Source organism: Myotis daubentonii, chromosome 2 (assembly GCF_963259705.1).
Source record: "Myotis daubentonii chromosome 2, mMyoDau2.1, whole genome shotgun sequence".
NCBI lineage: Eukaryota > Metazoa > Chordata > Mammalia > Chiroptera > Vespertilionidae > Myotis > Myotis daubentonii.
In genome coordinates, this window is record NC_081841.1 from 215,482,405 (window position 1) to 215,505,145 (window position 22,741).

The 22,741-nt window shown below is 48.1% G+C and overlaps 1 protein-coding gene across 7 annotated transcripts in view; it reads right to left on the reverse strand.

Moving 5' to 3' along the window:
* TENM3 (teneurin transmembrane protein 3) overlaps nt 1-22,741 on the reverse strand; it is a 584,034-nt gene that overhangs the window by 73,036 nt on the left and 488,257 nt on the right. For all 7 annotated transcript variants that reach the window (XM_059685785.1, XM_059685788.1, XM_059685787.1 and 4 more), the window contains 2 exons: nt 22,014-22,214; nt 15,728-15,913 (listed from right to left, as the gene is read on the reverse strand). In XM_059685785.1, coding sequence (XP_059541768.1) covers nt 15,728-15,913; nt 22,014-22,214 — 387 coding nt within the window. The remainder of the gene's footprint in view (nt 1-15,727; nt 15,914-22,013; nt 22,215-22,741) is intronic.

Genomic DNA, 22,741 nt, shown 5'->3' on the forward strand with positions numbered 1-22,741 from the left:
GGTCGGGGTGGACACAAAACAACTTTCTCTTGTCTGTCCCCTTAGTCACGGATGGGGATTCTAAGATCCCTTAGGAGGGACCTTGCTCAGACATCGTCTCCTTGTGCCACTTTTAACCCGAATATGTAGATTCGGGAGGAACAGCATCTCTTTGGAAATTCTACCTACATCTTGGTGCCTCATTTGCTTCTCTCTCAAAATTGTGGGCAGCCCTCCCTCCTTTTCCTCCAGTTACCCGACTCCCCCCAGTCCCTGAGTACTTCTCATGGACGGAGCCCAGGAATAGGAACACCAGGTTAAGTGTAAAAAGAGAGGAGAGTCAAGAGCGAGCTGTGGTCATTTCATTGAAGAGATTCCATGACAAGACCCGGCTTCAGAATGGACAGACACGTGGGACCGATGTGTAAACCTTCTCCATTGGAAATGGAGACTCTGTGGCCATGCTGGCCATGGTATTTCACTGCCTGGCTCAGCGGGGGATGTCTTACTGTCCGCTGAATAAAATGATGACACGTACAATTTATTATGGTGGTGCTAGTATGTCTTACATATGTTTGCAGCTTCTGAAGGAAGCCTATGAATGATACAGGGCTACCTTTTAAGAAAGAAGCAAATATGAGTAGTACCCCATTACAACACCCTCCTCTCTCCTTGGTCCATCGGTTCCTCTTCCCTCACCCCATCCCTCCATCCTGATAGGCAGTGGCATTAACTGTAACTACCATTTCCTGCCTGTTACTATGTGCTGGAAACGATGCTAAGCTGACTTCACTTTCACCACTCCCTGGTGTCCCAGGCACTATTAGTATCTTCTTTACTTCCCAGATGAAGAAACGGAGGCACATGAAGTTAAATAACTCTCTCAAGGTCAAAATCATAACAAGCGACAAACCAAAATTCCACCCAGGGAGTCTGAGGCCAGAGCCCACATATTTAGTAAATGAGCCACACTGATGATTCAAAAGAACCGTGCACATGCGTGAGGTTGTCAGAAGCATCATGTCTGTTTGGATTGGTCAGTAAACTTACTTGAACGAAAAAATAAGACAAAAAATATAGAAATTCTTAATTCAACATTGACACTTAAAGGGAGAGGCCAGGACATAAAATTAAAATCTAAACTAACTTGAAATATTAATCCGTTGACACAGCCTCATAAATCAGAGTAAATCTACCTTTTGTAGACCTAAGAAAGCTCCCTAAGAACTGCTGTAACCTGTCCTAAGAGCCCACAGTATGGGAAACCAATTGGCAAGATGTAAAGACTGAGGGGCAACAGCAGGAAAAAGAAAAACAAATGAGTCTGAGAAATCAAAGAAGACAAGCAGCTCGGTGGGTGGGTGAAGGCTGTGCGAGCGACAGCTGCCGAGAAGTCCCAGAGAAGGCTGCTCCCTTGCAATGAGGACAGAGGAACGTGCGTGCCCGCTTGGGGAGGGCCTGGGACACGGGGAGGTGGATACGGAAAAGGCTTAATCCCAAGTTTGCTTTCCTTTTGCTCTCAAACTGATGCTTAAAAACACGGAGAAGAAACACAGGCCAGCCAAGCTGGTTATACGCACTGAGGCAGCTCACAAAGGGAAAGTACAAATCCTTGGCCCATGTATACATAGTTGCTGGTGTGTGTAGTCATGAACGAGGTGCATTGCTTCTGCCCTTGACAATGTGCTTGGTTAGGGCCTATTAAATAGTAGAGTCCAGTCCACTGGGCTCCTGAACTGACTCCCGGGGCTCTGAGGACCTCTCTCAGTTTCGTACAATAAGAAAATCTTAGAGGCCCATCTTCGAAAGAGGATAATCCAGTCAGAGACGCGCATAATAAAATACAGACACATTCTCCACTCTCGCGATGACCGAACATCCTCAGAGTCCAGGGCACATTTTATTTCGCAGGGTGCATCTCCTAATACTTATGACGCAGCCTTTAGAAAGTGATTCACATTAGTATCTCACTAAAGCCATAAGTAGGTGTCACTCTCAGATGATTCACATGCCAGTTCCTGTAGAATGACAGGAAAGCTACCATCTGAGAATACGTGCATATTAAATCTATTTATTCCCATCAGCAGCTGTCTACATCAGCAAGCGGGCGGCATACCCTTTGGTTTGATGATCCTTAATTGGTACGCCCTGCACTGTTTTATTACTGATTACTCTGTCATAAAGGATGATGACCCTGACATAATTTCGAACATCATAAGACAATTTACTCAATTTGAAGTGTTCTTCTCTCTCTCTCTCTCTCTCTCTCTCTCTCTCTCTCTCTCATCCTCATTCTAAGATTAGGACAAAACATTGCAAATATTTTATCCCACTTAGGAGAGCCCATTAATTTGAATTTTAACACCTAGTGAGACTGGGCCAGTGGAGAATAACTGTGTGTCCACGTGTGCGCACGTCATAGAGAGCTTTTGCGCCCTCGACACTGCCACCACTTTTGAAAACCTGCTTCAAAGGAACTGTTTTTGAAAGTTTGCAGATTTGATTCCTTTTATAGTTCGGAAATTCGGTGTAAAAATCATCTGCACAAGTACCTTGCTTCTTACACGCACCCACCCAAGCAAAACACCACACTTCAGCCGGGAGCATTATTTATACGAACACGTTCCAAAACAGTGAAATAATATTTTTCCTGCGTGAAGTCAGCCCTGAAATATCTGCATTCGAGGGAAAAGGTGCTCTGAGATAAACCAAATTTGGTGAAGTCAGCAGTGCTGAAAAGTGCCATTATAAGCGACAGAGCTTTGAACAGACAGCGGGTAGAACACTGTTTGGTAGTTTCCTCTTGTTTAGAATTTCACGCCTGGCTGTGGACCGCATCTACATAATGGGAGTAACAGGGGACACGGGCCGGCACCGCTGCGGATGCTGACGCCTGCGCGCTTGTGGGTGGGGAGGACTATTGTTCGCCGTGTGATACAGTCTTTGCACATGGCGTGATTTGTTACATTGGACCATACATGTAAACATGTTAGTAACCCACGTCTACTTTAGATTTTTACTTCTTTTTAAAAAAAGGTTTTTATTGATTTTAGAGGGAGAGGAAGGTGGGGGTTGATGAGAGGGAGAGAGAGAGAGAGAGAGAGAGAGAGAGAGAGAGAGAGAGAGAGAGAGAGATCTGCACGGGCACGCCCTACTGGGGATAGAGCCCACATGGCGGGCATGTGCCCTGACCAGGAATCTAACTGGCGACAGGATGATCCTCAACCAACTGAGCCACGCCGGCCAGGGCTAGATTTTTACTTCTTGTTTGGATTCAATGAATGACATAAGCAAAATCACATTTAGTGATTTAGTCTAGGATTTCCTAGACTAAAAAGAAAATCAGATCTATTTCCGCACTCTGATTCGGGAATGAAACTATCCAGAGGTAGTTCTGAACATTAATAAGCAAAAATTATAACACATATTTTTTTAGACTACATGAATATTTGAGTCTTTGGCATTTTGATTCAATGAACTTGGTTCTGACAACTAGTGAACTGGTCGCTGAGCAGAACTGGTAAGTCTGATGGCAGGAAACCATAAAAATGATATATTGATTAGGTCACTGTCAATGAGTAGAATTTCTCATCTATCATCACTATTTTTGTGTTTTCATAAAATTTGACATTTAAGAAAAACGTGTAGAATTAAGACGTATAAATACGTATGTATAATGTACTGAGGTCTTTCTTTTGCTAGTTTTCTTGACGACATCAGGGAAAATAAGGAACAACATTGAACAGTCCTTTGAACTCACCTCTGATAAACTAATTTATTTGGGAAAAACCAATAAATGGCTCCTTTCAAAGGTGAGTCAGAGAGAGGGAATTTTTCTTCCTTCATGGGTGAGAGTGCTCAGATGTTGGGCAGCTGTATTGGGGCACTAAGCCCTCCTGAGCCCTTTTCATGAACTGAGACTGGTTCTACAGTCATCTGTCCACTTGCTGAGTTTTCCACGGTTGATGTCTGTACATGGTATTTCATCTACTCATTTCAGCTGATGAAAAAACTGGAGGTGAATTTAAATGTTAGAGGGTGCTATGTTGAGTTTTCAGTAAGTACTTTACACTTTTCTTAAATCCTTCACAGTAGAAATGGACTTTCCTGGAACGCCTTTTTGTTGTTGTTATAATTGTTATTTTTATTGTGGCAAACTATGCGTCCTGTCATCAGTCATAATTCAAACTTCCCTGAATGAAAAAGTGACATCTCATTATTAAGACATCATCGACATCGTTATTAATGCGTCCACTTCTATGACAATTCAATCTTTTCGTGACAGAAACATCGATATTACGTTCTCTTTATCACAGGGAAAATTTAAACTTCACCGATTCCGCTACGCACACCCACACTACACACCTGGGAAGTGCTTCGGGAGGCGACAGTGCCTAGTGCTTTAGAGTACGGGCTCGGGAATGGTTCACATGGGTTGGGTTCTGGTTCCGTTACCTCCTAGCTGAGCCTGGGTTCCCCCACTGGAGTTTTTAGTAACTCCCACCCGCCAAGGTTGCCAGGAGCATTCAGGAAGATAATGTCAGCAGAGGAATTCTGCTTTGTGCCTCAGCACATAGTAAACACTCAATAAATATCAGGTACCATTAATTCATCGTGTCAACAAAGGAAGTTTAAAAAGTTGCAGACTCATGAAGTAGCTGGTGTCTTTTCGGAGACTCTGAAGCCAGGAAGGAAGCCGGCTTTAAGAAAAGGAGCGTGGCACTACCAGTGATGGCCTCCCTGAGCCGTGAGGTGCGCTCTGCCCCAATCAGGCCGGGGGTACCCCCTTTGCTGCGCCTCCTCAAGGTACCCTCCCTTTCATGGGAACCCTGTTTACATGAACGAGCTAGCGCCCACAGTGGGGACACCTCCCCTTTTGTGGGGGAAGTTTTCTCATTCCCTCTCTCACAGAACCCCCTGCTGGTGCTTATGCACTATTCCCAATCAGAGCACTGGCGGGGAATAAAGAACCGTGGCGAGGTGAGGGGATGGGGGAGTGCGGATCGGGAGTTATTTAAAAAAGGCCCAGTACATGGGGAATATAGGCAATGACACTGTCATAACGAGGCACGGGGCCAGGTGGGAATATATCAGGGGAACGCTGCGTAAAGTATGTGACTGTCTGACCGCTAGGAAACTAATGCAAAAGGATACTGAATGTAAAAGGTAACTGAAAAATTAAAAACAAAACTTTAACTGAAGAAAGGAACACGGCACGACTTGTTCTTACATCATGTGTGTCCCCTCTTTAGTAATCCTGTCTGGGCGAGGACCGCTAATACTTTAAAGGACGTGTACGTATCCGTGTCAGTACTCACTCAATCTGCCCCAGACTTAGAAATACAAGTCACCTTTACAGGAACTGCTTTTGAACTCAGACATCAACACAGCACACGTTACATGCGTAGTTCTGTCCCTACATGGCCATCCTGCTGAACATGCTCATTATGGAATGGACTGAGCAGAAGCGATGGGATACAAATGGCTAACTTTTGTAGCGGAAGGGTGTGTGTGTGTGAGAGAGAGAGAGAGAGAGACAGAAAGAGAGAGTGAGATAGATAGATAGATAGAGAGAGAGATCATTCCTAAATTCAGGAGGAAATCCGCACTCCACTCAGAGACGTTTCTTAGTAATGCCAGTACGTGCAGCCAGGACAGCCCATCCAGGCTGTTACCAGGCACCCACATGCACCACAGTTCAGGGAGAACGCACCGGGCAGGAAGGAGTTAGGGGCCGTGCAGCAGCCCCCCGAGATAGAGGGCAGGAAGGAGTTAGGGGCCATGCAGTAGCCCCCGAGATAGAGGGCAGGAAGGAGTTAAGGGGCTGTGCAGCAGCCCCCCCGAGATAGAGGGCAGGAAGGAGTTAGGGGCCATGCAGCAGCCCCCCCGAGATAGAGGGCAGGAAGAAGTTAGGGGCCATGCAGCAGCCCCCCGAGATAGAGGGCAGGAAGAAGTTAGGGGCCATGCAGCAGCCCCCCGAGATAGAGGGCAGGAAGAAGTTAGGGGCCATGCAGCAGCCCCCCGAGATAGAGGGCAGGAAGGAGTTAGGGGCCATGCAGCAGCCCCCCCGAGATAGAGGGCAGGAAGGAGTTAGGGGCTGTGCAGCAGCCCCCCGAGATAGAGGGCAGGAAGAAGTTAGGGGCTGTGCAGCAGCCCCCCCGAGATAGAGGGTAGGAAGGAGTTAGGGACCATGCAGCAGCCCCCCCGAGATAGAGGGTAGGAAGGAGTTAGGGGCCATGCAGCAGCCCCCCGAGATAGAGGGCAGGAAGGAGTTAGGGGCCATGCAGTAGCCCCCCGAGATAGAGGGCAGGAAGGAGTTAGGGGCCATGCAGCAGCCCCCCGAGATAGAGGGCAGGAAGGAGTTAGGGGCTGTGCAGCAGCCCCCCGAGATAGAGGGCAGGAAGAAGTTAGGGGCTGTGCAGCAGCCCCCCCGAGATAGAGGGCAGGAAGGAGTTAGGGGCCATGCAGTAGCCCCCGAGATAGAGGGCAGGAAGGAATTAGGGGCCATGCAGTAGCCCCCGAGATAGAGGGCAGGAAGGAATTAGGGGCCATGCAGTAGCCCCCCGAGATAGAGGGCAGGAAGGAGTTAGGGGCCATGCAGCAGCCCCCCCGAGATAGAGGGCAGGAAGGAGTTAGGGGCTGTGCAGCAGCCCCCAAGATAGTTTTCTCCTTGCTTTGATGGCAGCGGCCAGTTGAGTTCCCCTTGCGCACGCCGATGCATTGGGATGGATCACTCCCAGGCCCAGTCACCACTACAGGGACTCGTCGGAAAAGCCAGGAGTTGGGAGTGTCTGTAAAAAGCACTACTTTACACTTCCTTGTTCACGTGGGGACTAATTAATGAATACCTAATGCCACCAGTGCACAATTAGATCACTTATGTTTAACCACATGCTTTCCATGCATACATCTATAAATATTAATTCTGGAAAGAATGATCACCATTCGGCACCATAACAATTAAACAGCTGTAACCTGTCTCCTGAGTTAAGTGATGGAGCTGCAGGCGAGCTCTGCAAGCAGATGGTCTTACCCACCCAGGCTTCGTGTTAAAGACTTGAAAAAAAAAACAAGAAAAGAGGTGTTGACAAATCAGAAGAAGTCGGCATAGTTTTTATGCAAATCGGCCCATTTGCAATGTAGATTACCCTGAAAACTAATTTGGTGGATAGGAAAAACACAACACTAGGCTCCATTGTTAAAGGAAGACACTGTATTACATTGGGATATGGTAGGTTCCCCACCAACATAATTATTTCCTAATTTCATTCAACCAACAGGGCTTAATGGAAAAGCAGCTGGCAAAGGACTCGTGTTTATGGACCTCCTCTGACTGCTCCTTAATTTATCCAAGCCACATGTCTGTTAAACCCCAGAAATAGTAGCCAGGTTCCAGACAGCTGTTCCCCAGCTCACAGAGGTGCTCAGAGGAGAGGGAGGGTCAACGACCCCGTGAGGAGGGGCAATAGAGATGGGCTCTTCTCACTGGTCATCGGAGCAGAGAGGATGTTAAATGTGAACAGGCAGAGGAGCCGTAGCGTTTGTATGGATTAACACCATAAACAAATTGTATTTCCAAAACAGGTGGGGCGGGGGGGGGGGAGGGATTGTTTTCAGATGAAAAGAGGCAATTTTCAACTTCATGTTCAAGAAAAAAACAGAGATCTACTCCACCACTGAGAGGATACTCATGTGCTCTGTGGGAAGGAATCATCATAGACCTTGAAACTGTGGGCGCATTTCCTCCCCCTGACATGGAACCCCATGCAGAGTCCTGCCTTTTCCTTTACCCCACGAGGGGAACAGGGATCTCTGCATGTGATGAACACGGCTTAACACGCACACGAACACTGCACTAGGTCTCAGCTGCCTGGCCCGAGTGTTGGGAAGAATGTGACCTATTCATAGGCTGGCACTAGGCACACCGGTCTCTCCCTGGCTAACACTGTCAAGTAGTGGACAGCATATTGGCCCCGGTTCACTCCCAAATGCCTGGCGCCCAAACTTCTCAATCAAGACTTTTTCCGATGAGCGTGGGGGGATGGAGGGGAGTGGTTTTCATCGTTAGTGCTGGTTAGGCTGTGTGTCCAATCAATTGAGCTTGAACACCTCCTACATTCTAGATTTTGGTGGAAATTCAGATCGTAGGTGGTTTTAAAAAGATGCAGATCAATGAGGTGTTCCACAGCGAAAAAGATACTGGATAGTATAACAGTAAAGGTATACAATGGCGGACTTTTAATACGGCAATATAATACAGATTTGACATGTAATGTAACTGCCTTTTGTTGAAATATTATGCCTCTCCATAAGTTTTTTTTTTAAATTTAAACGGACTGCAGCTGAGAAAGGAGGTTTAAGGAAGCAGAAGGGAACGCCCAGGCACAGGTATATCCACGTTTTAGAAATCTGTCCTGGCAGATAACATTTTAATTCCCATGGACAGTTACAAACACCTCCTTCGGATAATACAGCGCATGAACTGCTTCCCTAAGACACGGGGCACCTACCCTGCACATTCTTCTGAGAAGCTCAGACTCGCGAGAAAATGACTAAGTTCGTGGGTTTAGCAGGAAACTACGAAACCCAAGTCTAGAGAGACAGGACGCAGGTTTATGCAACCTAAAGAAATGAGGAATTTGACAGTAACACCCAAGTGATCACAAAACAAAGCCAATAGCCAGCACTGCCTTCTATCCTTCTCCCATCTGAGAAACGACAGGGGCGCTCACCTCCATGTTGTTCGGAACACAGCTGCCTCGGAAGCCAGGGGGCCTTGCAGTCAGCTGAGGAGAAATCAGCTTAATGTATAGCAATGACTGGGGCCGCGTTATGCCACGGAGGAGACTGGAGAGAAAACCTGTCCGCTCACAGCCACCACCGCACAGAACTCATTCTCATGGGACAGCGCAGTGGCTGTCTCCTAAAGACTCAAAATTCTCCTCCTCCCCGGTGACCTGGCAACCAACTCAATGGAAAGATACCCGTTAAACCCAGATGTCCGCACCCACAAAACAGCTGCCTGCACTCAGAGCTGAGTTGTAGAAGTCCTAAAGAAATGCCCCTTGTCTAAAGCACAGAACACATGGAACATTTCCCAAAGCAATACGACCGCCACTGCAATTTACCTTAGCGACACGCGGGGGCGATTTCAAACCGTCGCTGAGCTTTGGGCGCAGCCCAGGCGGGAAGCCTTTCCACAGTGTGACTAAGCCGCCTGCAGTACTCGTTGGGTCCACGACATTCGTTAGCTACCTGTGATGTCCTCGGTGGCCTATCAGTTCAGGCTGTCTTTGCCGGCATCAGTACTTCATGTTCCCATGACCTGGGATGCACTGGGATGCGTGACGGGCGTGGCCTCCCGCCCGAGGAGCTCACCTCTGTGGTACTAGCATAGGCCTGTGCCCCCCAATTACAGGAATTCCGATGAACCCCTCAAAAACATTCACCACAAGGAGGAAATGATAAGCGTATTAAGTCCCATAACCAAGTCTGTTTCTGGCAGGAGAAAACGGCTTCCCTCAGGAAGTTTACTCCCTGTGTGACGACAGGGAGGATTTTCTGCAGGTTAACTGGTTTCTGCACATTTCTGATGTGCTCTCTCCTCCACCAGCCACCTACTTCGTGAGCGGCTCCACAGGGCACGGGCAGAGCCTCACGGAACCTCCGCCCCTTCCACGCACTCGGCTGGTCAGCGGTGGCAGGAACATTCCTCGCGGCTGGGCCAGCACAGACGGCCGTGACTCCCCACCTCACACTCACATCCAGTCACCTCGGAACTGAATGCACCCCAGCTCCGTCTCCTCAGTGCATCCTCCAAGTGCCAGTCACCCCAGAGGCCTCCCAACCCCCACCCCAGCCCAAGGGAAGTGTGAGGGAAAGAAACTCGAGTGGAAAGGGACAAGGCCTTCACTGATGTGCAGGCTCTCCATTAACACAGGACCGCATCACCCCGGCCCCCAGCGAGGCCGGAGAAGGGGCTGGTGCCGCGAGGAGCCTGTAGCCCACCTTCACCAGGTTCAGTGAACACCCCCAAGCCCGCAGGAACCAGGCAGGGGGCGCTAGAGACCCCTTTCCTATGGACTGAGTCACACGGCCGGAGGGGAGGCCCCATGTCCCCAGGAGGGCCCTGGCAGGTATAAGCGCCACCCTATGTCCACTTGGTAAGGGGAACCATAAAGCTCGAATGAAAATGCAGAAAAGACAGATTTAGCATGTCCCTGTTCTATATTATTATGAATACGATCGCCAATTTGGGAACATTACAAAAGTTACAAAAAATGTTGATTTTGTAATCCAAGTGAAACATTTATCAGAGTGTCTTCCTCCCCCTGCACTCCAACCCCCAAACTGTCACCTACTTTTTAAATTTAACAATTAAAAGACGACCCTTTCACCATTTTCCTGAGAAAAAGAACAACAGACCGGAGTGTTCCCCTGGTATAGTTTTGATCGTTCTCTTACCCCCTATTGTTCAGTAGGAAACTCCTCAACTTTGTGTATTTCATTTTCAACCGCTAATGGCAGCATCACAAAGCCCAGAGCAACCGGTATTGAATAGAGGTGTGCTGGGTGCTGTGCGTCTAAGTTTCCTCTGAACGCACAAAGCGTGTCTTTGTGATCATTAATGATCTTGTTTCCCAGTGTACTAAAGAATTAGAATAAAAACAAATAGCTAGTCTTTTGTAGCTTAAAGGAATTAGGATTTCCCCTAGGCCAAATTTCCATTTGAATTGCCTGAAAGTACATGGAAATCAATGTAGCTGAATAAGCAACTCTGTGTTTGAGGCATTCGCGGGAGGAAATGCCACAACAGGCTGCACCTCGCTCATCACCAGGATTTTAAACAGCAGCACCTTTCCAACCCCGACCGGAACACACAGGGTGGGCAGCAGTGGGCTGACAGTGGTGAGTACGCAAAAGTTTCTTCTTGTATCACTTATTAATTATTGTATTATTTTCTATACAAACAACGGTAATCCTACTTTTGTCCACCCCTGTGTGATTTATGAGAAGAAAATATGAACACCCTAATAAAAGTATCAGGAACCTTGCCCAGCTGACTCAGTGGCTGAGCATTGACCTATGAACCAGGAGGTCACGGTTTGATTCCTGGCCAGGGCACATGCCCGGGTTGTGGCTCCCCCATAGGGGCTGTGCAGGAGGCAGCTGATCAATGATTCTCTCTCATCATTGACGTTTTTCTCTTTCCCTCTTCCTTCCTCTCTGAAACCAATAAAAATATATATATGAAAAATAAAACATCAGGACCCAATCCTTTCCGATAGACGGTGTGTTCAGGGAATACTCTAAATTCATAACCTGTTTTAGCATCAAAATCCGTAGGGTTTCATGAAAAGCGTAAATAGCTACGAAGACAGGAAGATGACTGATGACAAATATCCTTTGCTTTCTATTGGGAACGTCGGTGTGCTTCTAACTGTTTAATTTCTCCTTTATCTCTCTTTCAATTAAGCTCCCTGGTTGTATTCAATGAGCTGGCACATCATATGGAATGAGAAAAAAAAGCCTGGCTGGTTTATGAGTATTCTCTCACAAAGTGGCAGCTCCTTCCAGCCAGATGCCTGCGTGCTGAAATAGAGGAAACGCACAGCGCAGTGACCGTCCGGGATGAGGACACTCAGATCCCTGGGCTGTCTAATCAGAGCCCTTTGAAGGCCACCTGGCACTGGCCCCTCAGGGTCACAGTGGACAGGCACCCAGGCATGTCTAGGGCAGCGGTCCCCAACCTTTCGGACCTCACAGACCACCAGTTGGCGACCGCTGGTCCAGGGGACCACCAGTGGGACCTCTGCCTGCCCAAATCTGGAGTGATACTTCTAATCGTATTAAAGAGCGACAGCAATGCTTTAAAGGTTCTCTACATCTTTAAAAGGGTCCGCTTCTAGGATTTATGCTGAAATAACGCAGGCCCTGTATTTCCACGTTGTTACTTACAGGGACTATAGAAGCAGCAAAATAAAATGGAACAGTAGAAATGGAATTGTTAAGGACTGCAGCAAGACATGTTACCTCATCACAACGATCCCGCTTGTCGCCAGACACGGAACAGTTGTTCAAGAACAGCACAACGTGAGAAACGAGCCATGTAACATTGCCACGGTCAGTGCGAACAACAGAAGGGCTTAGTAACTGCTGGGTGGCAAGTTAAACTTGCCTGTTAACTTTATAGTTCGCTTCCTGGTTTTCTCCGCTAGATACGCACGCGTTTGTTGCTTTCCTGGGATACATACAGTCAATAGGCAGCTTTTCTCCAGCTGGAATCGATTCACTGCTGCCCGGGTAAGGAGGGGGTGGGGTCATAACATACAAATATGATCAGAGCCCTTTCCCCGCTCTCCACTGGTACGCGGGCATTCTGGGACTTGAAATGGGTCTGTGTGGTCATGAAAGGACAGAACAGGACTGATAGCTGTGTCCTTAACCCCTCTTCAAGAAAAAGCCACAGAATGTATCAGTTACTCAGCCTGCCCCTATCTCGGCCAATGGGAAAGTGGGGAAAACTAGCCCAAGGCCAAGAGTATGCTAGCCACCCCCCTGTCTTTGTGTAACCAGACCCTAGCTGCACCCTGCCCTTGCGTCACTAGCCCCCCGCCCTCACTCAACCAGCCGGAATCGGCCAAATCAGTCAGAGTGTGCCCCCACCCCCGACCCCAAGCCCTATAAATTCTTTGTTCTCTTGGGACTCGGGGCTCTCTCTCACATCCAGTAATGGAGGCAGAGGGGTGACCAAACTGGCTTGAATAAAGACTCTATGGTTTTGCATCGGATTTGGTGCTCCCTAGTGATGTCCTTTGGGGGATCTTGAAATCTGGGCATAACAGTCACAGGGGCATTGCCCGGTCCTCTGTGCGTCCACAGGAAGATACACAAACTGTGGTTGTCAACTTTTCTCCACCTAATGTTGTTCACACTAACAACAGGCGGCCACTGCCCTACGTGGCCTCTCTTAGAGCAGGGGAGGGGATCGCCGTGCGAAATTGAGGGATGAGCACCCATGGGTGCTGTGCATCTCGTGTCCCCAGGGCTGGGCAGTGAGCTCATCTGTGACAATGAGACCCCGAGGATGCCTCTCAGGTGGGAGGTAACCTTTGAGTGTGCAGGCTGGCCCTGGCTGCCATCTGGGGCCCTGGCTGCCATCTGGGGGGCTGGCTGTTCCCTCCCCTATGAGGCTCATTTGTCCAACTGAAGCCTCAAACGCCTGCTCTCCTGCAGAGCCATCGGGAATGTCGGTGGTTTGCTCGTGCTGACAAGGCTGCCTCTTTGAGCAGCTCCATCAAAACCTTTCACCCTGAGTCTCCAAGGGGCTTCCCTGGGCAGAACCATGGCCCGCGCTGACACATGTCACTGCTGGAGAGAGGCACGCTGCGGGGGACCCCTCCTGTGGGGACGCCTGTGGGTGGGTTTCCCCGACACCCCTGCTGGCTCCTGTCCCTCTGGTAACTACTAGCTGTGAGCAGGGCCACCCCAGCCTGTGAGCCTGGCCAGTGGGCACGGCACGGTGGGTGGTAGTGGGCTCCTTGAAACAAGTGTCAGGGATGTCAGCAGGATTAGAGAGAACCCCATGGCGTTTTACAAAGATACAACCGTGACAGTTTATAGGACATATGTGGTTTCAATGTTCCCATGAAAACTTCCTGGCTAACCAATTCCTGTAAGCAAAAAGAGCGAAGTATGTACTCCTTATAGATGTGTTAGAAGAAGAAACCTCTTAAGATAACAAGACTCCCCCGAAAGCTTTATCAAGTTCTACCCTACAGACACAAAATGGTGTGGAGAAATGCCATACCTCAAGTGTTATGAAATTGTTGCAGGCCTGTGCCATTTATAATTAACTAGAGGCCCGGTGCATGAAAATTCATGCACTCGGGGGGTCCCTCAGCCTGGCCTCTTGCAGTTCAGGAGCCCTTGAGGGATGTCCACCTGTCAGCTTAGGTCCGCTCCCCGGGGTGCTGGCCCAAGCCGTTAGCCAGACATCCTTAGCGCTGCCGCGGAGGCAAGAGAGGCTCCCACCACCACCGCTGTGGTGGCCAGCCATGAGCTGGCTTCTAGCTGAGCAGCGCTCCCCGCTGTGGAAGAGCACTGACCACCAGGGGGCAGCTCCTGCATTGAGCGGCTGCCCCCTGGTGGTCATTGCACATCATAGCAACTGGCTGTTCTGCCCTTAGGGTCAATTTGCATATTACCCTTTTATTATATAGGATATTGCACACTTTCACTGAGCTGAGGTAGACATCGATTACACTGGACCCTTGAATGATGCGTGGCTTAGGGGCACCGACCCCCACGCAACCAAAACCCACATATAGCTCTTGACTCCCTGAAAACTTAAAGCTGTCCCTCAGGCTCCATGGAGGCCTGGTTCCGGGACCCTCCGCACATGCCAATCGCTGTAGATGCCCCGCCCCCTTCGAAATGGGGGAGGTGGATGAATGCATTTGGCCCTCTGCATCGCAGACTCCCAACCATGGGTCAAACACGATGTAGGATTTATTGAAAAAAAATCCACAGGTCAGTCACCCACACAGTTCAAACCCGTGTTGTTCAAGGGCCGCTGGTACTTATTTTTGTTGTATTTTTTTAAATTAAATGTTTCCATTTTAGTGACTCAAATGGTAAAAGCAAAAAGGCACTGAATTCCCTGAAAAGGTGGTACTAGGTATACTAACCAGTGCAAAGATGTGGGACTCTGCAATCTACAGAAGTCCAAAAGGGCACACAGACTTTTTCTTAAAATAAAAATATTTTTTTGTTATGCACGTGCAATATGGAACACTAAAAGGTAATAGACAGTGAAAGCTTATGTACAGGTAAGAAATGAAATCACCTTTATGTGCGTCAATTTTTGTGGCCATCACAAAAAAAACAATGGATAAAAATTTCTTATACTTCGCACTCACATCAGTTGTTCTAAAAAGAACTAAACTGCCATTGTAAAATGAGAATGTTACTGAAAAACAATTCCTGTTTAATAAAGATGAGTACAAATTAATTAGAAGAAATCAGCTTTTTTTTTGCAATTAAAAATATTAAAAAATGTTAATTAAGTGTATTGGTGTGATGTTGGTTAATAAAATTCTGAAGGTTTCAAGTGTACATTCCCATATCATCTGGATATCGCATTGTGTGCTCACCCCCCTAAGCCGAATCTCCTTCTGTCACCATATAATGCCCCCTTTACCTTTGACTACCCCAGCCCCCTTCCCTCTGGTAACCACCACACTGTTGTCTGGACCACCAGTGCCTCTGTGTTTGTCCTGTTTACTGCTTTTCAGAGTAGAAACCCAGCCAACACTAGCCCTTCCCAGGGCGCAGGGGCACGCAGTGGGAGGTGCGGGAGGGGGGGGCACAGGGGCACGCAGTGGGAGGTGCGGGGGCGAGGGGGGCACAGGGGCGCGCAGTGGGAGGTGCGGGGGGGGCGCAGGGGCACGCAGTGGGAGGTGCGGGGGCGGGGCGGGGGGCACAGGGGCGCGCAGTGGGAGGTGCGGGGGGCGGGGCGGGGCGGGGGGCCCAGGGGCGCGCAGTGGGAGGTGCGGGGGGCCCAGGGGCGTGCAGTGGGAGGTGCGAGGGGCAGTGGGGGGCCACAGGGGCGCGCAGTGGGAGGTGCGGGGGCGGGGCGGGGGGCGCAGGGGCACGCAGTGGGAGGTGCGGGGGCGTGGTGGGGGGGCACAGGGGCGCGCAGTGGGAGGTGCGGGGGCGGGGCGGGGGGCGCAGGGTCACAGCCTACCGATGGTGCAGTGCTCCCCGTTCCAGCCCTGGCTGCACTCGCACTTGCCGTCCTTGCAGGTCCCGTGCTCAGCGCAGCGAGGGTGGCAGGCTCTCTGGTTGCACGCGGGGCCCGTCCAGCCTTCTTCGCAGCGACACGTGCCCCCCATGCAGACCCCGTGCGAGCCGCAGTCCACGGAGCATATTTCTGTGGGGAGAGGGGAGGGGGCAGGAGAGAAGAGCAGCAGGGAGTGAGACGGGAACGAAGACGCCGTGTGAAGGTGGAGATCACCATCACTGAACAAAAGTCACAGGATTTATGGACTACGTAAACGTCAGCGTCAGCTACTAAGCATATAAATGGCAGAAGTTCAGTTTCTGTCCATCACGTAATTGTATATGCTGCTGCAATCGTGCATAAAATACACATGACCGTTTCAGAAACCATTTCCTGTATTATACATACATGTATATACACATATGCACATGGGCTACTAACGAAACAGAACACATGATCCGTAACCAGAGGAAAATGCACACATATGCAACCGAGAGTACCTTTGGGCAGCCCAGAGCACATGCACACGTGTGTTGCTACATCACATGGACAGTAAGTCGATGAAGTATGTCAGGGTCTAAGCAGGCGGCTAACAGCGGTTGGGTTTCACCCCTCCAGAAGGAACTGAAGAGGTGTTCTTTCTAATCCTGGAGTTCAAAATTTTAAAATATTCAGGAGCTTTAATTAAAAAGGATCTATTAGCGTATGCACATTAGCTTGCTTCTGAGGCACAGGCATGCGGGCTGAGTGAAAGAAACTGCGTTTTTCCCGTTCAGTAATGCGTATTGTTGACAGATACAGGCTGCCTCGCAGAACCACCGCGGAAAACCAGGTTAATCACATAACTACTGACTGTGCCAGCTCAGAAACAAGGCTTCCCATGACTGGAACTGCTGAACGGAGCACAAGAGACCAAAGGACTTAAAAACTGTAATTGGCCCTGGCCGGTGCTGCTCAGTGGTTAGAGTGTCAGCCCGAGCACCGAGGGTCTCGGGTTCGTTTTCAATAAAGGCCGTGTACCTGGGTTGCAGGGTCACTCCCCGCTCCTGTTTGGGGCATGTGCAGGAGGCAACCAATCCATGTGCCTCTCACATGGATGTTTCTCTCTCTCCCCTTCCCTCCCTTCCACTCTCTCTGAAAAGCAATGGAAAGGTTATCCTCAGGTGAGGATTAACAAAAAATATGACCACCCCCCCAAAAACACACACACCCCAGGCAAAATGAAAAACAACAACAACAACTACTATAATCATAGGTTAGGTCTTTAAAAAGAATTCAGGTACAGAATTACTTTTTTTCTTTTCTTAAAAAGCTTTCTTTTATAGGATCCAATTGAGGGAGAGAGAGAGACAACATGGAAGTGCGTTTTATTTTCTACTGTCTACAGAGAAAGTTAAATAAAGTTAACTGTCACTCTTTTCTAAGATTGAAAAACCATCCTTTAGTTTTGACTTTCTTGCAATAAACATGCTGATCGCCAAAACCCTGACATCATTTCGAACACAGAGAAAATGCACTACCGCACTCTTTTTCGACTAAAAGATGGTAACTGGGTGCACAGTCACAGGGCCCCGTGCTCCCCATTCACCGCCCAAATGACGTTTCTCAGCCACGCCCTCCTCTGTCTCACAGACTGCAGAGTCTCAACCCCTGCACCGGCCGGCGGCGGAACACTTCTTACAAACAACCGCCAGGACTGCGAGCTGGAAGACAGCGGGCCGTGTTTCTTACGTGCTGCGCTTCCTTGCTCATTGGAATTAAATTTTTGATTAAGAGATCTAGATGGTTTGATTAACTTCAGAGGAACAGAACGTCAACCAAGCGCCAGAAGACAGGGGTTCCTTTCCGAGGTCCTGTTGTCCTTCCATCGAATCAATGTTTCATTAGGGCCAAGGTGTTTATCAGCGTTTAGCACACTAGCTCTGAGCAAGGTGCGTCGATCTTTGTAATGAACTTATTAATTAGAGTTAATTTAATTGAAGTGGAATTGAAGGGCTAATTAATGGGCAAACTGCTGATGAAGATAGAGGCGAGTTCTATTGCTTTCAAACCCATAAACTTTCTGAGGGAAAGAATTCCTTTCTTCTCGTCTAGCAGCTTTAACCAGATGTTTCTTTGGGGGTAAACTCTTGTTGAACTTCGGTGCCGGAAGGTCATTTCCGCAGCAGCAGAAGGGGCAGCTGGGAAAGTGCCTTGCCTTAGGATTCGGTGAGACGTTCAGAATTATGCTGCTAGTTAGCTTTGTCACAAAGGTAAATCAACAGCGTTTTCGCAAGCTTCCAGTGGGAACTGTGCAACATGCAGCTCCATTTGAGGCACATGATTCCAGATACTTTCCCAGGATGTGTATATGCATAGTTGAGACCCTTACTAATAATTCTAAGTGAGTTTTCTGCTTTTTCTTTTCTTATTTTTTTGCCACTAACAGAAAAGTTTATTCAGTGCTCACTCTCCTCCAAAGAACAGGACTGCTCTCATTATTCAGCTCTATGTAATGAGAGCGTTTAATACATGCTAAGTTTCTGCTTTGCACTGAAGACACAGAGACGAATAGGATGAAGTCATTTTGTACAGCGAAAAAATTAGATTTTCCAATAGCAACATAATTACATCAGCACAACAATTAGTCTAAATATGCAAAATAATGATATGCGATTGTGGCAGCCAATTTATATTTTGATGAACGCTTACATCTTTTTTTGCTTCTCATAGCAATATCATTTTATGAAGAAGACTGAATTACCTTTTGAGCTGTTTACTATAAATTACAAACAGCCCTTTATCAAATAATTCAGGTAATGTTAACTTTATATGAAACAAAAAAGGGCTATTATGTTATTTCTCTCCTCCTTGAATGATTGTGGGAAACAAATTAGAAGGATGATATTTCAAGCAAATATTATTTAAAACTAGGATTATCATGCCTGTTTTGCTGACTGTGGCATAAAGGACCCAAACTAATAGTTTTACTGTACAAGTGATTTCATCTATCTATAAACTTTAAGTGGATATCTTTGTGGGATGCATTTTTTTGTTGTTTGTTTAAAAGCTGGAAATGTAAATAAAAACAGAAATAACTAAATGCCTATTTTTATTGTTGTAATTATAAAATATATTTAGAAGACAGAACAAGTTAGAGTGTTATTTAAAATAATGTCACGCAGCCCGGCTGGTGTGGCTCAGTGGTTGAGTGTCTACCTATGAACCAGGAGGTCGTGGTTAGATTCTGTGGGTTGTGGGCTTAATCCCAGTGTGGGGTGTGCAGAAGGAAGCCAATCAATGATTCTCATCACTGATGTTTCTATCTCTCTCTCTCTTCCTCTCTAAAATCAATAAAACTATTTTTTTAAAAAAATATATTTTATTGATTTTTTTACGGAGAGGAAGGGAGAGGGATAGAGAGTTAGAAACATTGATGAGAGAGAAACATCGATCAGCTGCCTCCTACACACTCCCTATTGGGGATGTGCCCGCAACCAAGGTACATGCCCTTGACTGGAATTGAACCTGGGACCCTTCAGTCTGCAGGCTGACGCTCTATCCACTGAGCCAAACCGGTTAGGGCCGTGGTAGGCAACCTGCGGCTCACGAGCCACATGCGGCTCATTGGCCCCTTCAGTGTGTGGCTACGAAGTATCAATCGCACTGTATGTGCGCGCCTGCACGTGGTATTTTGTGGAAGTGCCACACTCGGGGCTGCAGTTTGCCGACCACTGGGTTAGGGCAATAAAAATATTTTTTAAAAAATAAAATAAAACATAAGAATGCCATGTGCCTGTTTGATAATGCTGGTTGGTGATGATTTCGGAAAACTCTTTAGGGAGACAGCCCCAGCCCTCTCCAGTCCGGCCCCCAGTCCCAGTTGTTGCTCCTCTTCCCCCTGGATGTTACTTGCTCTGTGAGTCATGCACTTTCCAGCCCAGGTTCCTCTCTTCTTCCAGTTTCTCCTCCACCTCCACCTCCACCTTTCCTTTCCCTCCTCCTCCTCAATCTTCTTCTTCTTTCTTTCTATTATTTACTTTTGCTCAGAGAGTTAGAGCATCCGAGCAGAATCCGTCACCTGTTTCTCACGTATCCCCCATCGCTGCTGTGACACCCTGCTGACCCCTGAGCCTCAGCCCTTCCCAACTTTCTCGCCTCATTAGAGACATTCACGCAACACCCATCTCCTTGCTTCAGACTCTCAGCTCTTCTCACCAGTATCTACACTCAGTGTTCTTAGTGAGTCCTGTCTTTTCCCTTTACTAGCACAAAGTCCCTCAGATTCACCCTTTTCTTTTCTGCTAACTCCAAGCGGATCCATGCTCTCGTCACCTCACCCTGTGGGGAGCTCGCTGCCGTGTCTACGGTCAGCAGCCTCCCTGTTCAGATGCTGACATACATACAATCTCTCCACCAAGGTCCTAAGATACTGTCCTCATCACATCAGTGGGAGCACATCTTCACCGCGAGGACATTCCTCGTGACCTAAACCATGATTTCCAAACTGCATCCCCGTAACTGGGCCCAGCCCAACTTCCCGCTCTGAGCACCCTGCCCTCACTGTCCCCCGGCTGTAGACACACTTAGGGTTGGATCTTTGCAAATGTAGCGGTGCTGGCAGCGACATGTAGAATTCATTACGGGCTCAGCACTGTACCTAAGTACCTCACAGGCAGAATTCAAGGAACCCCCACAGCATCCTGCGAAGACTGTCTCATGATGAAGTCCATTTTACAGGCACATAAACTGACGCCTACAGTCACTGCCTGAGGTTACAGAGCCAAGCAGGAGGACCTGGATCTGAACCCCGGGCCTGATTTCAGAGGCCAGGCTCCTATGTACTTTGTAACATTTTTCCTGAGTCAAAAAAATACGCTTCCCCATCCGTACACTCACAACAACCTTTAAAAAAAGGAAGACACATTAGTAAAAGTCTCTCTGAGAACTCTCAGTGGGCACCAAGGCACCATTCCTCTGGGTGTTGACTGAATTTCGCACATCTTTCCACGTGAAACTCAATGAGCTCGAATGCACTCGTTTCTATGCGTTTCCTGTGTGTTCCTCTTAGTTCCCCAATTCACACGGTCATTTTCTAGACCAGAACAGCCTCCTTTCAAACTGTGTGACTCATGAGCGGCCATGAAATTAAGTCATGGGTTGCAATCAGAGTTTAAAAAGCAGAATACGCTTGTAAAAAAGTATCAGTGTGTGTACGCTGTTGGAAAGCTTTTCCTTCAGGGATGTGAGCATATGCACGGATATGTACACGAGGTCACAGTAAACAGGTAGCTAAGACTGTAGGTCACTCAGGTCAAACATCTGAAAGTCCCCCCGCTAGAGGGCAGGACTGATTTATTACCCGTTTGTCCCTGTCGGCCCAGCACAGTGCCAGGCACACAGCGGGCGCTCACCAAGAACCTGACTGATTGGATGAAATGACTGCCTGCCATTTCTGTTATAACCATATTACGGGCGGACCTCATTGTATTGCGCTTCACGGATGTTGCATTTTTTATACATTGAAGGCAAGATCTTCCGCCACCAAAGATTATAACCTGTTTTATTGCGATATTTGCATTATGGCAGTGGTCTGGAACTGAACCTGCAATATCTCCGATATGCCTGTGTTATAATTAAATACTCAGTGTTGAACCATTCTATACGTCATAATACCTACAGGTGTATACCCTTTACTGTAACCATGTTTAGCCTTAGGTTGTCACATAATTTTTAAGGGCGGATTCTTCATTATGAGATCATGTGCTTAGATCCCCACGCTGTACACAGGCCTTGAGAGTGCTTTCCAGAAGCGAAAGATTATTCTTTAGGATGTTGCTAAAGAAGAAATTTTAATGACAAACTACTAAGCCTGTTTCTTCCCTTTCTATAAAACAACAAATTTCATTACGTTTAATATTTATTTCTATCAACAATCACTTTAATAAAAATAAATATTAAATTTAATAAGTGCGCTTTAAAATTGCCATATCTCAGCCCAGCCAGTATGGCTCAGTGGTTGAGCATTGACCTATGAACCAGGAGGTCACGGTTGGATTCCTGGTCAGGGCACATGCCCGGGTTGCTGGCTTAATCCCCAGTAGGGGGTGTGCAGGAGGCAGCCGATCAATGATTCTTTCTCATCATTGATGTCTTTCTCTCTCTCCCTTCTCTCAGAAGTCGATAAAAGTATATTTTAAAAAATTACAGTATCTGAATCTTTAGCTACACCGTTGTAAGCCCGCCGTTGTGCTGCATTTAGGGACCTCACCATTTGAGCAGTCTGGGCCGGTCCAATTAGGGTCGCAGGTGCAGGAGCCGCTTTCCTGAAGGTACGTCCCGTGCCCGGAGCACTGGTCCGGACACATGGTCTTCAGGATCTCACAGTTGCTTCCGCCCCAGCCCGGGTTGCAGTGGCACTCGCCATGGATGCACACACCGTGGTTCGAACAGCCAGGGTCCAGACAGTCAGCTGGTGTCAAGAGCAGAGGACAATTCGGTGACCGATCCAGAAGGCATCAGACACAGGGCGTGCAACATAAAGAATGAAATCCCACCCTAATTTAGATGAACGTTTTGGACCCTCTAACACATGCCTGCCATTTTCCAGAACTCGTTGCTGAAAACGCAAAGCGTCATCCCATAAAGCATGGAGAGGCACGCCCCTCAGGGAAGCGAGCCTCGCGAGGATCTGTAGTTTTCATGAATCGCTCACACCTGCTCTGGGACTTCGGCCCACTGCTCGCTGTCCTGCCTCCTCAGGGAGTCACACGCACTGGCTTCTCGGTAAGAACCCTGGGCTGGCTGACCTGACCCACGGCCATCAAGTGCTGGCTGCTGTCTGGCCCCTCGGACCGTTTGAGAAACAAATGAGTGGCACACTCTCTATCTCTCTTCATCCACTTTAATGTGCTTTAGATGACGACTTTTAATTTAGCAATTGGACTCAATAGAACTTTACACTTGTAGGGTCAATGGCCTGAAAATTTAATTCCGGGG